The sequence below is a fragment of the Dipodomys spectabilis genome, unplaced genomic scaffold (assembly GCF_019054845.1).
Source record: "Dipodomys spectabilis isolate Male_0828 unplaced genomic scaffold, ASM1905484v1 ptg000241l, whole genome shotgun sequence".
In the NCBI taxonomy this organism is placed as follows: Eukaryota; Metazoa; Chordata; class Mammalia; order Rodentia; family Heteromyidae; genus Dipodomys; species Dipodomys spectabilis.
In genome coordinates this window covers 4,689,598-4,709,622 of record NW_024870918.1, presented here as the reverse complement: position 1 = coordinate 4,709,622, position 20,025 = coordinate 4,689,598, and the positions used below count along the sequence as shown (strand labels likewise).

Below are 20,025 nucleotides of genomic sequence, written 5' to 3'. Positions count from 1 at the left end.
TCATTATCTTCACCTGCGGTTCCCAAGGCAACAGCCCCTGAGGATCCTGGGTAACAAGATCCTTACCCATTCACTAGGAGATATCAGTTGTCTCTTGCTTACAAATAGCCAGCTGGATATGATCCATACGGGTTTCTGTCTCCTAATGAGCAATAGAAAAGCACCTAGCAAGGATTTATTTGTTCTTACTGTGTAGTTTCAGGTCTACTGTGCAGCTTAAGGCCCTCCAGGTAAAGGCTACGTGTGTGTGTGTGTGTGTGTGTGTGTGTGTGTGTGTGTGTGTGTGTGTGTGTGTTGGTACTAAAGGTTGAACTCAAGGGTTGGGCTACTGCCCCTTAACTTTTTTTTAACTCAAGGGTGGTGTTCTACCACTTGAGCCACAGCACCACAGCACCACTCCAGCTTTTTGTTGGTGAATTGAAAATAAGAGTTTCCTGGATTTTCTTGTCCAATTTAACGCTGAACTGCATCCTGAGATCTCAGCCTCCTGAGTAGCTAGGATTACAAATGTGAGCCGCTGCTGCCTGACTAGGGGCCACGTTTTACAGGTGCATTAACTATGTGTGGAAAGATAGGATGCTGAACTTCCATGCCAGAGAGGACTGACCTCTGAGGACACCGGTCAGCACAGGTTCAGTGTCTCCTACTTGAAATGCATGAGACAAAAAATACTTAAATTTTAAATTTTGTAATATTTGCACAAACATCATGAGATATCTTGGGGATAAACCCAACAATAAACATGAAATGTATTTATGTCGCATAAACATCTTATGCACGTGGTCTAAAGGTAATTTTTACAGAATATTTGGTCCGTAGTTGCATTTTAACTATGACCCATCATGTGATTGCACTTGTGATACTTTCCATTTGTGGTATCATGTCGGTGCTCAAAAAATTGGGGGTAGCCAGGCACCGGTGGCTCACGCCTGTAATCCTAGCTACTCAGGAGGCTGAGACCTGAGGATCTCAGATCAAAGCCCGCCCCAGCAGGAAAAGTCCGTGAGACTCTTATCTCCAATTAACCACCAGAAAACCGGAAGTGGTGCTGTGGCTCAAGTCATAGAGTGCTATCCTTGAGCTGAAGAACTGAGGGACAGCGCCTAGGCCCAGAGTTCAAGCCCCACGACCACCACCATCAACAACAACAAAAATTGGGGTTTTGGAACAGTTTAGATTTTCGGTTTTCTTATTAAGGAGACTTGACTTGTATTCTCTATTCCCTGTGTTCACCTATTAGAGACCTCTTTCTTCACATAGCCAGCACTCAGAAGCAAAGAAGTCTTAGAGGTAAAGGTGGATAATAACATATCCAGAGAGGACTGGAGCCATAGCTCAGTGGTAGAGTGCTTGTCAAGAATGTCTGAGGCCTTAGGTTCAATCTCAGCTCTACCAAAAAACAAGAGTAAATAAACTCAGCCAGCCTTGACAGAAAGAAAATTCATGAGATTCTTATTTCCAATTAGCCAACAAGATGTACTGTATTCATAAACTGCTTTGTTGAATGACAACTCCATAGTATAAAGATAATAAAAATATTCAAAAAGAAAAAGTTGAAAGTGAAGCTGAGGCTCAAGTGGTAGAGTGCTGGTTTTGAGCAAAAAACCCCCCAAAAAACAAAAACCAAAAAAACCCCTAAAGGACAACACCCAGACCTTGAGTTTAAGCCCCAGTCCCAACACAATAAACAAATGAAACCACCACCCATTCATAGTTCTCACTAGGTGACTATTATTCAGGTGTAATTCAAAAGGTCATGCCAACAGGTTAGGCCTGTGCAGGTGCCAATTTCTGATATATAACAATCTTAGTTTAAGCCAGATGTTGGGGGATCAGACCTGTAATCCTAGCTACTCAGGAGGCAGAGATCTGAGGATTTCAAAGCCAGAAAAGTCCCTTCTCGTGAGACTCTTATCTCCAATTAACTCAGGAGGTGGAACTGTGGCTTAAAGTAGTAGAATGCTAGCTTTGAGCAAAAGAGCTCAGGGACAACACCCAAGCCCTGAGTGACCATGAGAATCTTAGCTTCTCATGCTACGGGCTCATATAATTGCTTGTTCTTTGAGAAACACTTACTCTTTGGGATTACTGAGAAAGATATTTATTTTATTATTTACTTATTGCTGTGCCGGGAATGGAACCCAGGGCCTCATGCACGCTAGCCATGCACTTTAATTTTATATAGGTCCATAATCCCGCAGCTGCAATTTCAAAATTTTAGAGATTTATCTCTGAACTCAAAAGTCTGATCTCTAATTTGGCAGCAAAATCTGGCCTACACTGATATAACCCAACATATTTATTCTACTTGTATAAATAACTCTACATTTACAAACAGGCGTTTGATTATAGGATGTTATTCATTATTAAATTTTTTTATTATTTGTATGGAAGTAGTTGTATAAAGGAAGTGCCATTTTATAAAGCAGTTTATGACATAATCTTTTTTTTTTGTTTTTGTTTTTGGGTCCGGTCGTGGGGCCTGAACTCTGGGCCTGGGCGCTGTCCCTCAGCTCTTCAGCTCATGGCAAGCGCTCTACCACTTGAGCCACAGCGCCACTTCCGGCATTTTTCTTTTTGCTTATGTGGTGCTAAGGAATCGAACCCAGGGCCTCAGGCATGCAAGGCAAGCGCTCTACCACTGAGCCACCTTCCCACATCTATCTTATTCAGTGTCACCACCTTCAACATTCTTACCTTCCACCCACTCCCTTCTCTTGCCTGCCTGCCTGCCTGCCTGCCTGCCTGCCTGCCTTCCTTCTTTCTTTCCTTCCTTCCTTTTCTTTCTTTCCTTCTTCTTCTTCTTTTTTTTTTTTGCTAGTCTTCAAGCTCCAACTCTGGGCTAGGTGCTGTCTCTGAGCTCATTTTTGCTCAAAGTGAGCACTTTACCACTTGAGTCACAGCACCACTTCTGGCTTTTTCTGTGTTTAATTGGAGATAAGAGTCTCACAGATTTTCCTGCCTGGGGTTGGCTTTGAACCAGGATCCTCAGATCTCAGCCTCCTGAGTTGGTAGGATTATAGATGTGAGCCATCGGCGCTTGGCTTTACTTTTCTTAATTTTGTGGTATATACAATGAATTCTTGACTGTATGTCCAGTATTTCTTGAAGGTATCGTGTAATAACAGAAAAAATACACAGCACCGTGTTTCTGAAAAACTGTAAATTCTCATATCAGGTTTTAGACATGTACAATTAAACCTGAATGTATTATTCACATATCAAATGGCAAAATGTCCCAGTTACAAAAACAGAGTCTACTTTCCCTTCTAAAACATACAACAAAATACATCCAATGTTCACCCTAAGGGCCTCCATTAATAGCCTTATAGAGACATTTCATAATCATTCTACAGACCTCACGGTTTGAGCACTGAGTTTACACTCATCTGCCTGTGTTGACCTCGGCTGTCCCTTCTGAAAGGCAAATCTAACTCCATTTCCTTTTACTGCTTCTCCTATCTGTAAGAAAAGAAGTAACCGCCTAGGGCAAACACACTCCAGTTTCTCTGCTAGTTTCCAGTGAAACTAGAGTGACTACCAGCTCAATACATTCTGACCCTTTTGTGCATCACTTAACTTCCTTTTGGTGACTGTGGAATAAGGTTTGGTTTTGTGGCTCTACAATGACCTCATTTGAATGACCTAATCATTCAAAATACAGTATCCAGGTGGGCCGGATGCTGGTAGCTCACACCTGTAATCCTAGCTACTTAGGAGGCTGAGGTCTGAGGATTGTGGTTTGAAGCCAGCCCTGGTAGGAAAGTCTAGGAGACTCATCTCGAATTAACCACCAGAAAACTGGAAGAGCATCTGTGTCTCAAACTGGTAGGGTGCCAGCCCTGAGTTAAAAAGCTCAGAGACAGTGCCCAGGCCCTGAGTTCAAGCCCCACGGCTGACAAAGAAGAAAAAAAGAAGAAGAAAGGAAATAGAGACGCAGTGATTCAGGTTTAAGGCACTTTTTGCTAGTTAACTAGAGATAAGAACCTTACAGATTTAGCTGCCTGAGCTGGCTTTGAATTACAATCCTCAGATCTCAGCCTCTTGAGTAGGTAGGTTACAGGCTACCAATGTCTGTTATTTTCTTCCTCCTCCTTCTTTAGTATTTTTTTAAAAATTGAAAGATTTTTATTAGTATACGTTAATATGTGCATATAATATATGTAAATTAAACTCAACTCCTCCCTCCGAGTGTGTGTGTGTGTGTGACTCACAGCTGATGCTCTACCACTTGAGCCATGCCTCCATTTCCAGCCTTTTTGTTGATTAATTGGAGATAAGAGTCTCCCAGATTTGTCTACACTGGCTTTGAGCCTTGATCCTCAGACCTCGGCCTCCTGAGGAGTAGGTAGGATGATAGGCACGTAGCCCTTCCCCTTTCTCAGAACAATTCCAACAGGTTGAATTGTTGTTGTTCTGTTTTCATCCATGCATGTAAAGTACTTCAGCCATATTTACCCTCGTTCACACTCTTGTTGGCCCTCCCCTCTCCTGCTGGTTCCCCAGGGCCAACAGACTAACCTCACCTCTAGCTTCTGCCCCACCCCACCCCCTTTCTTCAACAGTGTTTCTTCCTTACTTTCTATTGTGTTGCACTCCCAGCCTTGGCCAGAAACCTTGTGGATGCCCACAGAGATGTCCTAAACTCATGGAAGCAAGCAGGCAAGTGACTACAAGTAAACTTCCAGTCCTACTTGTTTCTCCCTCTGGTTGAGTTCGCTGTCAGCACTGACCCCAGGGTTATCTCGGGCATCTTTTGAAAACACACAATCTGCTCTTAATATTATTCCCAGACTCTAAATTTTTCCTTGCTTAGGAAAAAAACAAAAACAAAAAAACACGACTTTTTTTTTTCTTAAAGAGGAGAAAAAGTAATGCTAACCATGAATAAAAGATCAACTCTCTCTGTCAAAGTCTCACGTAAGAATGAATAAAGATACCAGATTAGAAGTAAACTACATCATCTGGGCGCTGGTGGCTCCTGCCTGTAATCCAAACTACTCAGGAGGCTGAGATCTGAGGATTGCAGTTCAAATCTAGCCTGGGCAGGAAAGTCTGTGAGACTCTTGTCTCCAGTTAAGCACCAAAAGAGCTGGAAGTGGAGCTGTGGCTTCAGTGGCCTTAAGCAAAAATGCTCAGGGACAGTACCCAGGCCTAGAGTTCAAGCCCCAGGACCAGCAAAAAAATAAAATAGAAATACATTAAAATTAATAAAAAATGACATACATCAACTTAGTGACTAATAAACACCAAAACAAAAAATTCCCCAGACCAGTGGTGGTCTTTCACTAACAATAAAAGGCACCCAGAATTAATAAGTGGCATGACATCTTAGTTTCTTTGAAGTTTTATACAATGATAAAGCCACATCGCTTACAAGCATTTTCCCTTCTCCAGATCATGGCAGGATAGCGCATGAACAAAACCCAACCCCTGCTCTCCAGATTCGTGGTCTTCACAATCCAGATGCCTTCTTTACTTTTTCTATTAAGGAGGTCAGGTCTAGGAGCTGGGCTTGTAGCTCAGTGGTAGAGAATGCAGAAGTCCCTGAATTGGATCCCAGCATTAAAAAACCAAAAAACCAAGAGTGAGACAGGGTCACACTCTTGTCTCTGCTGGTCTCAGCCCCTGAGCAGAAGCCATCCTCCCCCTCAGTCTTTTTAATTTTTTATAATGTGCTTTATTTTTATTTCTAATTAATTGATTGTTGTTATGAAGGTGAGGTACAGAGGGATTACAATTACCCGAGTCAGGTCATGAGCACATTTCCTTTTGTACAGTGCCTTCTGTTCCCTCTCCCAATCCCTTCCTCCTGTCTCCATCCACAAGTCAGAGTAAGCTCCGCTGCTATACGTTTTCACCCTCCCAATCTCTTTTGCAGCTGAAACTATGGTTGTACACTCCTGGACCTCTTCCTTCTTTCTCCCAGTCTACCACACCCTGTGGTCCTTGCACTCCAGCCACAAAAGACTCTCCCACTCACTTCTGGCAGGTTCACAGCCCCCAGGCCCCGCCTCCTCCCTCTCATCCAATCTCTTCTGTATCCAGAGCACCTGCGCTCCCTGCCCCAGCTGCCTGGACCCACTGCACCTGCCACATCTGTATTCCTAAAGCTCCAGCTATCTTTCCCTAAATGAAATGCAATCACTAATTTCCTTAAGCTATGATGGCATTTGATTCTGAGCCTCTCTGGCAGTACTATTTTGGGGCCTGTTCTGGTTTGGATATGAAACATCTCCCAAGGCTCATGTGGTAAAGGCTTGGTCCTCAATTTCCCAGTTTAGAAATGTCTAGAGATGGGGCCATATTGGAGCAAAGAAATTACTTTCAAAAAGAAGCAGGGACTTGCTTTTGGAAAGCATATTTTGCCCCATTTTCTTTCTTTTTTTTTTTCCTCTCTGATACTGAGTTGAACAAATTATTAACGGCAAAAAAAAATTACAGGGCTTACCAGATTCCATGTCATGATCAAGTCAATTATTACCAAGTCAATTCTTTAACATAAACACAGCACTAATATAAAAAAAGCAGTAATAAAGCAAAAATAAAAATGAAGTAAAATCTTTTAAATACAGAAATGCTGAGTTCAGATCACTGGTGGGCTCAAAAAGCAGTTTTGGAGTTGGGCACCTGCTAGCTCATGTCTATAATCCTAGCTACTCATGAGGCTGAGATCTGAGGGTCAAGGATCAAAGCCAGCCCAGGAAGGAAAGTCCATGAGACTCTTACCTCCAATTAACCAGCAAGAAGTCCAAAGTGGATCTGTGGTTCAAGAGGACAAGGTATGAGCATAAAGCTGAGAGCTAAGGCCCTGCATTCAAGCTCCAGTATTGGTGCACACAACACACACACACACACACACACACACACACACAATAAGCAATTTCATAATAAATAAAAACACATTGAACAACAATAATACAATATGCAGTGCTCCTGAGGTTCCTAAATGGGCAGTAGTCAGCCTTGTACTGGTGTTTGGACTTGGGTGGGTGCCTAGACACTTGGAAGCCAATCTTGCTGCTAGACATAAGTGTTTTCCTCAAGAGTGTAAACAAATCTTCAGCTACTAGATGGTGCAATAAATCAGATCTGGTACATTCCATTTCATCCCCCATAGTCACGGGAAAATAGAAATTGAATTGAAGCTTGAGTTGGGGCCTTGGAAGGAGATGTCAGGATTTACTCTGAGTGCCAGGGCTGATCAAGTCAGAGCAAGGATCTGGGCCTGGCTTCCGCTGCGCACTGCACAGTCAGGAAACACTATTCCTCCTTCCTTCTTTTAGCGTTGATCCTGGGGCTTGAACTCATGGCCTGGGCCTTGTCCATGAGCTCATTTGTTCTACCACTTGAGCCACAGAACCACTTTCAGCTTTTTGGTGGTTAATTGGAGATAAGAGTCTCTTGGATTTTTGTTTTTTTTTTTTAGTCTCAGCTGACTTTGAACCCCATCCTCAGATCTCAGCCTCCTGAGTAAATAGGATTACGGGCGAGAGCCACAGCATGTGGAATTTTATTTACTGTCTCAGTATTACACTCAAAAATTTCCACTCGACTCAAAAAGTAATTTTATGAAGAAAGGAAATATCTTCAGTACCCATTTGGTATTTTTCTTTTCAACAAAAGAATGTGTGTTTGGTTTGCCCACTGCAAAAGCCTTCGCTACACATTTGCATAGAATTGCTATTAATAAATCTTTTCTGGGGATGCCTTAGGATTGAAAATAGGGCCTAGCAGGCTAAGCTGGTATTCTAGTACTTGAGCCACACCTCCAGCCTGGTTTCTTGCTGAATATTATGGTGACAGTTTTTTTTGTTGTTGTTGTTTTTTGTTAATCCTAGGGCTTGAACTCAAGGCCTGGGCACTGTGTCTGAGCTTCTTTTGCTCTACCACTTGAGCCACAGCACCATTTCCAGCTTTTTCTGTGTATGTGGTACTGAGGAATCAAACCCAGAGCTTTATGCATGCTAGGCAAGCATGCTACCACTAAGCCACATTCCCGGCTCCTTACAGATTTTTTTTTCTTCAAACTTTGATCCTGCAGATTTCAGCCTCCTGAGAAGCTAGGATCACAGGCTGGCATACATCTTTTTTTTTTTTTTTTTTCAGAAAAAAATAAAAAAGCAAGCTAGGTACTGGTGGCTCACACCTGTAATTCTAGCTACTCAGGATGCTAAGATCTGAGGATCACAGTTCAAAGCCAGCCTGGGCAGGAAAGTTTGTGAGATTCTTATACCCACTGAAGCAGGAGAAAACCAGAAGTGCTGTGGCTTAAAGTAGGAGAGCGTTAGCCTTGAGTAGAAAAGCTCACGGATAACACCCAGGCCCTGAGTTCAAGCCCAAGGAATGACCAAAAAAAAAGCAAACACAAGAATGAGTTTGGTGCAAATTTAATGCTCTAGTTCTTGAATTTACCGCCTTTTTGCTTCATGTATAAATGAATACACAGTAGACAGTGTAATAGTATTAATGCAGGATTGATGTAAGAAAGGATGGTTATTACTTTATCATGCAGTCAATTGAAATTCCAGTAGATAAATACTAATACCAATACATTCACCTTCTAGCTTAAAAAATGGTCCATTGTCACCCCTTTATCTATTTAGCAGGAGTCAAGATTTGGCTAATGGCCACCGGAAAGGACCATTGACAGCTGATAATCGAAAGTATTCTATCTGCTCACAGACAGATAGGAAAACAGGGCCGGGAGTTTGTGAACCACATCCACGAAGCTTGAAGCCAGCGTGGGACTAGAGCTCCATTTGTGAATATATGTTCCACCTGTGTCTCTTCACTTTTTTTTTTTGTCTGTCGTGGGGCTCTAACTTAGGATCTGGGCACTGTCCCTGAGCTTTTGTGCTCAAGGCTAGTGCTCTACCACTTTGTGCCACAGCTCTACTTCTGATTTTCTGGTGGTTCATTGGAAGTAAGAGTCTCACAGACTTTCTGGCCTGAGCTGGCTTTGGACTGCGATCCTCAGATCTCAGCCTTCTGGGAAGCTAGGATTACAGGCGTGAGCCACTGGCACCTGGCTGTCTCTTCATGTTTAGAACCTTCTCAGCAACCAGTGTTGTAGATGTCTCAGGACTTTTGTTTTTCTGTGGTGTATTCTCAGATGATAAAATGACATTTAACTTGTATGCATATATATGTGTATAAACACATGCACATATATATATATATATATACACACACACACACACACGCACTCACACACACACACACACACACACACACTTGATGACACACATACAGGAATATATGGAAGGAAGCAATAGCACCTTACAACGAGGCATTTTGACATCTCCATACGCAAGGGCTGGGGACCTTGTATTCTTTAGCAAGGCTCATCTTCACTAGCCAGCAGTCAATCCTACGCATAGCTTTCCTGGTAAAGCCTTCTAAGAATGAAGAATAAATACAATTTGTTTCTTCTCTTCCTGGAAATTTCCCCTCTTACCCTTGTTCTTGCTGGATTTGTATTATGATTTGTTAAAGTATGTGTTTAAGATATAAGAGCCAGTGGCTTAAGCCACTCAGCTCAAGAGGTTGAGATCTGAGGATTGTGGTTCAAAGCCAGCCTGGACAGGAAAGTCTATGAGACTCATCTCTAATTAACCACTAGAAAACTGGAAGTGGAGCTGTGGTTCAAAGTGGAAGAGTGCTAGCCTTGAGCAAAAGAGCTCAGGGACAGCGCCCAGGCCCTGAGTTCAAGCCCCACTACTGGCAACCGCCCCCCCCCCCCCCAAAAAAAAAAAAAGACAAGAGATAAGGGATCTCCTGGGGGAGAGAGGAAATGAGATAATCAAAGGAATGAACAGGAGGATTCTGGGGCCCTGGGGGGTGGCGGTGACACATTGTTTTCACAAAGCCGTGACACACACAATGCCACTGTTCTCACCAAGGAATGGAAAAAACCCACTCAAGCTGCGGAGGGAGGCTGGATCTTGGCGTGACAGCTTTTAATGTCTTTAAGGCAGGGCAGGCCATCAAGTGCCTTTTCCAGAATAGGCCAAGGAAGATAAATCCAGTTTGGTTTTGAAGGCCTCGGTCAGCTCCTGGGCCAGCAGCTCGTGGAGGGTCATCCCGTCGTGGGAATAGACCCAGTGCTTCCCCGTCCAGTCGTAGCGCTTGGGTCCGCTGGAAGACAGGATGGAGGCAGAGTCAGTGATTCCCTGCAAACCTCTGTGTGCTGATCTGGGGTTAGCCATGGCCTCCATGCGCTAAAGGCTGGGTCTGCCATCGGAAGCTGTCATTATTGAAAGGGGGTGAGGTCTATAGAGGTGTGCCCTTCAAGGGGGCATCGGGCCCCACCTACCTCTCTCCATCTTGTCTTTCTAGGTATTTTTAAAACGTTTCTGCCACTGCTGTGGCAAGCTAACACGAGCACACAAAGGCTGCCACCCAGACACTTACGGAGTGACAGTTTATAGTTAGCTAATACCTAATGAGGCATCTATTTGATTTCTTGACTTGTGTCTATTTAAGGAGGCAGGAGGGTTGTGAACTCAAGGCCAGTACAGTATCAGGGGCATAGCTCTAGTGGTAAAATGCTTGCCTCACAAGTATGAGGGTCTAAGTTCAACCCCTAAAATGACAAACCCAAACCCAAACCAAATAATCAAAGGGCAATGACATAGTCTCTCCCCTGGAACACTGCCCAGAACATTCTGGAGATCTGAAGACCCTTATCTTTGAGTGCCCATCCATCACCTACTTCACATCTGATACCAGATATTAGAGCATGTTCGCGAATCACAGCCCTTTCCGTGTGACTGATGTGATGGGTGTCTTACTGGGTTAGTGAAGTGAGGTATAAAATTCATGTAACAACTTTATTTTATTTTTTAAAATTTATTATTATTATTTCGGCCTGGGGCTCAAACTCTGGGCTTGGGTGCTGTCCCTGAGCTCCTTTTTAGCTCATGGCAAGCACTTTACCACTTGAGCCACAGTACCACTTCTGGCTTTTTCTGTGTTTAATTGCACGGTTGGGCTTCAAACCATGATCCTCAGATCTCAGCCTCCTGAGAAGCTAGGATTACAGGTGTGAGCCACTGGCCCCCAGGAACACCAACTTTAAAACAAATAATTCGGAGGCATATACTATAGCCCCAAAATTGTGTAGTCACTACTGCTATCTAGATCCCAAACATCTGCATTACCCCCAAAAAGAGACCCAGTCCACATTGGCAAATTTGGACTTGTGATCACCTGGAGGGAGAAGACAGCCAGATCTGCTTGTTTGGGGTCTGCTTGTTGATCACGTAGGTTCCTAGAGCTCCGCCCAGCTTGACTGTTAGCACACCACTCTGGAAAAGGGGCAGACAAAAGCAATAAAACTGGACCAAGTTAGCACTGGGCCATACTACCTTGCATTATATAGCAGCAGGTTATGCCTTTGTAAGTACCTGATCTACACCGTAAAGAAATGCCTTGTCAGGCACCAGTGGTTCATGTCTCCAATCCTATCTAATAGGAAGCAAGAATTCACAGAAAATTATGGTTCAAAGCCAGTCCAGGCAGAGAAGTCAATGCAACTACAATCCCAGCAAAAAGCTGTGCGAGAGGTATGGCCCAAGTGGTAGAGCAGCACCAGCTGTGAGCAAGAAAGCCAAGAGAGTGCAAGGGCCAGACTTTTCTACCCAGTTGGCTTTGAACTCCAACCCTCAGATCTCAGCCTCTTGAGTAGCTAGGAATACAGGTATGAGCCATCAGCAGTTAATAGAAGAATTTTATTTATTTATTTCTGTGCTAGTCCTGGGGCTTGAACTCAGGGCCTGGCTTGTCCTTGATCTTCTGTGCTGCAGGCTAGTACTCTACCACTTGAACTGCAGCTCCACTACTGGCTTTTTGGCGGGTAACAGTCTCATAGACTTTCCTGACTGGGTTGGCTTTGAACTGCAATCAGATCTCAGCCTCCTGAGTAGCTAGGATTACAGGGTGTGAGCCACTGGTGCCTAGCTAGAAGGACAAAAATCAATTTATGAAATTTGAAATGAGATAGTGTGCAGAGAGAACACCGCTCTCAGCATCAGAAGAGGACGGATCGCTGCTATGATCCTCTCACAGTGAGGTGAGTGAACTGAGTAGCATGACTGTCTTAGCTCTTAGAGCTGTGGAGGGTTGGGTCTGCTGATGTGGCGCTCCACCAGCAACCACCAGACAATCTTAACAACTGCGCATTCAATCTCTACTGGTATACCCTGTGAGTCCAAATCAGATTCAACAAGCCATAACAATAAAAAGAAAAGAAAGAAGGAAAGAAGGAAGCCATCAAGCCCATCTGACCTGTTGGTTAGAACAATGGCTTATCTAGGTGAGTACCAACGCCAGCCTGGGTTTGTTAGTTCCACCCTTTCTGGGCATCTAATTGGCATCTCAGAAACTCCTCCAAGGTTCTACTGATCTCTGTTGGCCCGCTCCATACTGGTGGGTCCATCTTTCCTCAATAAACACACATTTAAGTTTGAAAACATTCTTTCCACAAAAGAGTCCTTTGCTCCAAAGCCTTCAGTCTCTTTAGAATGGGCAGAAAAGCCAGGTGTTGGTGGCTCACTCCTATAATCCTAGCTACTGAAAAGCTGAGATCTGAGGATTGGGTTCAAAACTAGCCCAGGCAGGAAAACCCATAAGACTCTTATGTCCAATGAACTACTCAGAAAAAGAGCTGGAAGTGGTGCTGTGGCTCAAGTAGTAGAGTCCTAACCTTGAGCACAAAGCAGGGTCAGTGTCCAGGCCCTAAGTTCAAACCCCAGGACCAGCACCAGGAGAAAAAAAATTGGGCAGGAAATGACAGCAAGGGTTATCTGCTAGGTTCCCCATATTGTAAGTGCTTAGCAGGAGGGAGTCTCACATTAAACTGTACTCTGGGGGACCTTGTCCAGCAAAAATTGCAATTACTATTGTCTGTAAGAACAGAAGACTATGGGCTGGGCATGTAGCTCATTAGTAGAGCACTTCTCTACATGCAAGGCCCTGGGATGATTCCCAGCACGGCCAATAAATAAACAAATAAATAGACACACAGATGAATGGCGTGATGAGCTGGGGGAACTACACACACACACACACACACACACACACACGCACGCACGCGTGACTTCTTAAGAGATAACAATGATGATGACGCGCTTTGCCATTTTTTCCCTTATCACTTTAGTGGACAGCTGACTGACTGTCCTACGTAGTCCAGTGATTTAATTCAGAGCGCACATCATGACATTTCCTAGTATTAATTAATGGCTGTCAGGATTAACTTCTGTCCCCGGGGAGTGGCTTAGTTTCTTTTTTTTTAAGGCCTCAGCAACAATTCTAATGGCCAAAGGTAACTGTTGCTCACATCTGCCACCTGGTGGCCAGTTGGTTAAAGACCAGCACTTCCTTGTCTTCCTGGAATTGGGGCTTAGCACATTCAACTCTCAATTCTCAGACCAACTGTACTTTACAATCACCTGAGGGAGGCAAACAAATTCCAGTTCCCTGCCCAGGGAATATTCTAGAGAAATTAGCTGAAAATCACCTAGCATCTCACATTAGAATCCTGGGCAAGCTTTAAAAAGAAAAAGTGCTTTTCAGGAATGCAACCTGATTTACTCCATGAGACTGGAACAGGATGGTTAAGTCTTGGGAAATGATCCCTACTTCAGACCCTCCATCTGCTCTGGTTCAGTGTTTCCTGGGCCATCTGCTACACAGATGCTTGGCCAGGCCCTCCTGATTTACCTTCAGAAGTATCAGGGGATGCTGGGGAATTTGTAATTTTGTTTTCTTTTGTTTTTAGTGCTGGGGATTGAACCCAGGACTTCAAACATTACACCAAGAGCTCTTCTTAGCCCTGTCCCAGGAAACCAGAACCTATCTTTTTCTTTTCTTTCTTTCCTTCCTTCTTTTTTTTTTTTTGGTGTTGGAACAAAGGGCTTAAACTCAGGGCCTGGGTGCTGTCCTTTAGTTTTTGTTTTTGGGGGGAGAGCGGTTCAAGGCTGGCCCTCTCCCACTTGAGCCACAGCTCCACGTCTAGCTTTTTTGATGTTTTGTTGGAGATAAGAGTGTCATGGACTTTCCTAGGGCTTTGAACTCAGATCCTCAGGTCTTAGCCTCCTGAGTAGCTAAGATTACAGACATGAGCTACTGCTGCCTGGCTTGCAATGAACTATAATTCTTAGGGAGGAATCAGGGCCATGAAAATAAGCCAAGGGGTACCCCAAAGGAGACATCATAGTCCTTCGATGTGTAAGGCTTATCTGCGAGGTCCTCAAAAAATTCGGCCAAAGAGTCCAGCGTCTCCTCTGCGAGTCTTTCATAGGTGGTCTCATCTAGGGAGCTGTGGGAGGTGTTGGGGGGGGGAGGGAAGGGAATGAGAGACAAAAAGACCCAAAACATCATTACCAAACCACTGTCTTATTAATATCACGCTCATGCATTCATTCATTTCATTTATTTATTGCTGGTACTGGTATTTGAACCCAGGGCCTCATGCTAGCTTGGCTAGCTCTGTCGCTTGCTCAGCTGGCACACTCGAACTGTTCAAGTGAAACAGACAGGAAGTAAGACCAGTTTACCACAGAGAGAAGGACCCTGAACTTCAGATGGAGCTGCAGGCAAGTGAACTGGACAGTTACTTTGGAAACTTCAGGGCAACCTCTGCTCAAGTAAACCACATTTGCAAGCAGTGGCCCATGGAATGCATGCAAAAGAAAGGCCCACCAGGCCCACCAAAGACACATAACCGTGCTGGCAAGTTCAGAGCAGAATGACTATATAGTGCCAAGCTGAAAACTGCCCAGTGCCCAGGTCACAACATGGAAAATTATGGCTTAATCACACAGCAGAAGGCTATGTAGCAAAACAGAACTGTCCTTAGCTGTAAGAACGTGGATGAATTGAGAAACGTAACTGATAGAAAGAAGTCACCTAGAAACCTATTTATATTTAGTGATGCTTACAATATCTAGAGGGAAAATCAGGCAAAACTAAATGGGTGCCAGTAGCTCACACCTGTAATCCTAGCTACTCAGGAGGCTGAAATCTGAGGACTGCAATTTGAAACCGGCCTGGCCCAGAAAGTCCATGAGACTCTTATCTCCAACAAGCCACCAGAAAACCAGAAGTGGCGCTGTGGCTCAAGTGGTAGAGCGCTCGCCTTGAGCTGAAGAGCTGAGGGACAGCGCCCAGGCCCAGAGTTCAAGCCCATGACCAATCAAAAAAAAAAAAAAAAGCTAAGGGAAAGTGGCCCTTGTTCGAGCCCTAGTACTAGCACAAAACAAACAAACAAACAGGCAAGTTAATTGAGTTTGTAAGAACTCATGCTGCCTATTTTTCAGCTTTTTTGTCTTTCTCAGTTAAAAAATACTGCTAGAATAACTCCTGGACCACTGGTGGCTACCACCTGTAATCCTAGCTACTCAGGAGGCTAAGATCTAAGGATCATGGGTTGAAGCCAGCCTGAGCAGGAAAGTCTATGAGACTCATCTCCAATCAACCACCAAAAAAAAAAAAAAAAAAAAAAAGCCAGAAGTGGAGCTGTGTCTCAAGTAGTAGAGCGCTTGCCATGAGCACAAAAGCTTGGGACAGTGCCCAGGCCCAGAGTTCAAACTCTAAAATTGGCACACACAAAAGTTGCCATAACTGATCACGATGGTGGATGCCTAATCTTCCAGCACTGTGGAAGATGAGGCAGGAGGATCTTCAGTTCAAGAGCAGCCTGGATGCCATAACAAGACCCTGCTTCTGAAAACCAAACCAAACCCTACTCAAAAAAAAAAAAAAAAAAAAAGCCATATTGCTGTAAGTCCACACTGACAGAAAATAGATCCATGGTTTTCTGGGGTGGGAGGTGGGTGGGAAGGGGATAGGAGGGTAAACATATAACTTCTAGGTGCTACAGGGTTTCTTTCTGGAGTACTGAAAATGAAAACGCTCTGGATTTATGCGGTGGTGACAGCCATACAGCCCATGAAGATAGAAAATGTCCTGAGCTGTACCTTTAAGGATGGTGAATTTATGGGCTCAGAAGGTGGCTGAGTGGTAGGTAGAGTGCTTGCCTAGCATTCATGAAGCCCTGGGTTCGATCTCTCAGTACCATATACACAGAAAAAGCTGGAAGTAGCGCTGTGGCTCAAGTGGTAGAGTGCTAGCCTTGATCAGAAGCAGCTCATGGACAGTGCCCAGGCCCTGAGTTCAAGCCCCAGGACTGGAGGGAAAAAATGTTGAATTTGATGAGTTCCAGGCTTTCTTTGTTACAGCAGCATGGCCTACTTTAACTAGAATGCTTAAGAAGATAGCAAGAAAGCACAGATACAACCAGTAAACCAGTAGGGGACAGCTTAAGTGAATGATACAACTCTACATAACGGTAAGCTATTGAAGAAACTGAAGAAACAAACTGGCTACTGCTTCCAGGAGGAGAGAGGCTCAATGAGGGAGGGAGGGACGAGAGAAGAAGAGCTCTCCCAAGTGGAAGGTATCTGAGTCTTACCTGGAGTTACCTAAAGTTCCAGAGCTCCTCCAATGAATCCAGCAGACACTCTGCTTTGGGACATTCAGAATGTGGTTGAGGTAGTAGAGGTTCAAACCCTAAAGCACAGTTAAGAACACTTAGTCTCCAGTAGCCTACTCTTTACATGCAAGGGGAGACATATTAAAATCACTAGTTCTTGTATTTTATACTCTGCAGTTCCTCTAGATTGTGTCTCACCTTCTTATCGTACACTAAAATGGGTCCTGCTGCTCCCTGTCTAATCTTGTGCTGTCCTAGAAGGTAGCCAGGAGCCTAATATAGGGATGCAAATTTGAAGATAAATCAAGCACAGTGGTTCATACCTATAATCCCAGCCATATGAGAAGCTGATATTGGAAGGATCATGGTTCAAAAGACCCCCCCCACTTCTCAGTGTGGTGGTGCCTGCCGGCCATCTTAGTGGTAGCTGGAAGCCTAAGAGAAGAGGATTCTGGGAGAATAAAAGGAGACCCTGTACCAAAAGAATCAATGCAAAAAAAGAGGCTGGGGGCATGGCTCAGTGGTAGAGCATGTGCCTGGCAAGCCAGAAGCCATGAGTTCAAATTTCAGTACTGCCCAAAAATAAAGTTATTGAACAGAAAATAAAGTCAATCCTTCAGCTGTGTGGCCACATTTCAAGAGTCCTGTGGCTACATGTGGTCAGTGGTACACATAGAGAACGTGTGTGTGTGTGTGTGTGTGTGTGTGTGAGTGTATACACGCCTGTGCATCTGTGTCGGTCCTACAGCTTGAAGTCAGGAGACCTCAAACTCTCACGTGGCTTTTTGTGCTCCGGGCTGGCTCCACCTGAACCACACCTCCACTTCTAGCTTTTTTTACTGATTATATGAAGATGAGAATCTTGGAGATTTTTCTGCTAGGCTGGCTTTGAACTATAATCTTCAGATTTCAGCCTCCTAAGTAGCTAGGATTACAGGTATGAGTTACTAGCACCTGGCTAGGCTTATTTAAGTCAAACAAATTAAAATAATAACGTTATTAAAAATTTATAAGTATGTTGACAGTAATTTGGCTATGTGAACCTTCATTTTCAATTGTGATTGTGTTGTGTGTGTGGGCACATGCGCATGTGCATGCATTGGTCCTGGGGCTTGAACTCAGAGCCTAGGTGTTGTCCCTGAACTTTGTCCAGGCTAGCATACTATCACTTGTGCCATAGCTTCACTTCTGGCTTTTCTAGTAGTTTACTAGATGTAAGTCTGATGGATTTTCCTGTCCAGGCTGGCTTTGAACTGTGATCCTCAGATCTTAGTCTCTTGAGAAACTAGGATTACAGGCGTGAGCCAGGGGTGCCTGGCTGGACTTTGCTGGTGACTGGATCTGGCTGCATGCTATGCAGATTCTCTACCACCCAGCTCCAGCTCCAGCTCCACTGTGAATCTGACAAAACCCAGACACAGCTCAGACAGTTCCAGAGAAACCGAATGTCCGAACGCAAATGTGCTAGATAGAAAAAAAGGAAGTAAGATCTGACATTACTGATTACGCGATGAAATGGTCTTTTGGATCTACTAGGTTAAATATAGTGGGGAAATTAATCTCACTTGGTTCTTTTTACTTCTTCAGCGTAGCTCTTAGAGGATTTGGAACTGTGCATGTGGTTTCCTCGCTGTTTCTGCCTTAGACTAATCCAAGGAGGTTTAGAGAAGGCTGGGAGGAGGCTGCCAGCCAGCTCCCAGGTCCTGAGGAATCCCAGACCTTCAGGAGCAGCCCAATGAGCCTCAGGGCCTTAAAATAATTACACAGAGGGGAGGTGGGGTTGCCCTGGCCATTCACGCAAACTGCAAAAATCCCCAGGCAGTGCAAGCTCACCTTGGAGCCAGCAGGATAGACACTGATTCGTTTAGGCTGGAAAAAAAGAAGTCCAAATGGGTGGACGATGTGGCTAATCACTTAGAAAGCCCCTGGTGACCGTCCAAGGGACCAGCCCGAGGAACCACTTCTTGTCACGCTCCTAAATTAAAATGTTGGCAACCTACATGCCCACCTAGGCGTGGTGGAAGCTCAGTAGCAGCCGCAGGTAAGGACAGCACAGGAGTGAGCAAGGAAGGCTTGCTTTAGGAAGGGATTCCACATTTGCCTGTTATTCTATTGACAGTGAGTTCTAAGGGCCTTCGAACAGCATGGGTTGAATACTGTGCAGACAGTTTAAGCCTACATGGTGCTCTACCGCTGAGCGACACTCCTGGGCCCATGTCCAAACTCTGAGCTCCATATATAGTTGAGGCTGGACCTCAGCTGGCTCCTTCAACTCCACTATTTGTAGCATCCAGGGCACTGGTGAGGGGCCCCTCTCCTCTGGCCCCTGCCACCTTTGCCCTTTCTGGAATGTTCCCTCCACCACTCCATTGGCATCGTCAAGGTTGGAATTAAAAACCTCAAGGGTCGTTTATTTCTCTGCATTCCCAAGGAAATAAAAGGGGCAAATGTGAGGTGAGGAAGTGGGTGCGTGTGCGTGTGCGTGCAGGGTGTGCGTGGTGGGGCTTGACCTCAAGGCCTGGGCGCTGTCCCTGAGCATTTTCTTTGCTCAAGGCTAGTGCTCTACCGCTCGGGCCACAGCTCCACTTCCACTTCCGGGGGGTTAACTGGAGATAGGACTCTCACAGACTTTCCTGCCCAAGGCTAACTTCGAACCTCCATCTTCCGGTCGCAGCCTGCTGAGTTGCCAGGATTAACGGGCCTGAGCCAACGCAAAAGTCTATGCTAATCCAATTTAATCCTCCACGCGGGTCCTCAAAGTGGGGGGGGGTCCTCACCCCCCCAGTGGAGACATCAGGGCCTGTCTCGGCGAGGTGGGGGGGGGGGGTCCCTAAAGGTCACACAGCTCGGCGGGAATTTGGGCTCAAGATGGGAGTTACTGGCCAAACGCAGGTCTCGGCCGCCCCCCCGACCCCCCGCCACCCCTGACCTCGCGGGAGGGCAGCCCGCGTGAAAAAGGGGGGGGACGATCACCCTATCCAATGCGCGCGCCCGCAGCATGCACGGCACCACAACTAACAGCACGCACGTCCGCGAAGACCGCCTCGCCTGGCGATCGCTGCGAGAACAGGGCTCCAGACCCGCAAAGCAAGCGGCCGGCTTGGGACGCGGGCTCCCCTCCGCGCCCCGGGCCCGCACCGGCCCTCGCCCGATTCCAGGAGGCCCGCGCTAGGGACGCCGGCGGCCGGCGCGCGCCCGGGGGCGGGGGGGAACGAGCGCGCGCGCCCCCGAGCGGGGGGGGGGGGAACGAGCGCGCGCGCCCCCGAGCGCCCGGCGTGCGCGCGACACCCTCCGTCGCGTGCGGCCCGGCGCCCATACTCACGTTGCGGCGGGGCTCGCGGGCCGCGGCGGGCCCAGCGTGCAGATCCCGGCGGCTGCCGGCTGGCCAGCCCTTCCTGCGGCGCCGGGACCCCGAGCAGGCCCGGGCTGGGCCCGCGAGGCCCGCGTGGGGAAGCAGGCTGGCGGCCGCGCGCCGCCCGAGCGTCCACATGCTGCTCCGGGTGTGTGGCCGCTCCGCCTTCGCTGCC

At 45.9% G+C, this 20,025-nt stretch overlaps 1 protein-coding gene across 1 annotated transcript; it reads right to left on the bottom strand.

Moving 5' to 3' along the window:
• Positions 1–9,947: 9,947 nt before the first annotated feature.
• Fxn (frataxin) lies at positions 9,948–20,014 on the bottom strand. Its single transcript, XM_042699388.1, has 5 exons — positions 19,821–20,014; positions 16,478–16,575; positions 14,203–14,323; positions 11,215–11,312; positions 9,948–10,140 (listed from the first exon to the last, which is right to left on the bottom strand). Exons 1-5 carry the CDS (start codon positions 19,986–19,988, stop codon positions 9,990–9,992), a joined length of 636 nt encoding a protein of 211 aa, XP_042555322.1. The 5' UTR covers positions 19,989–20,014; the 3' UTR covers positions 9,948–9,989.
• Positions 20,015–20,025: the final 11 nt, after the last annotated feature.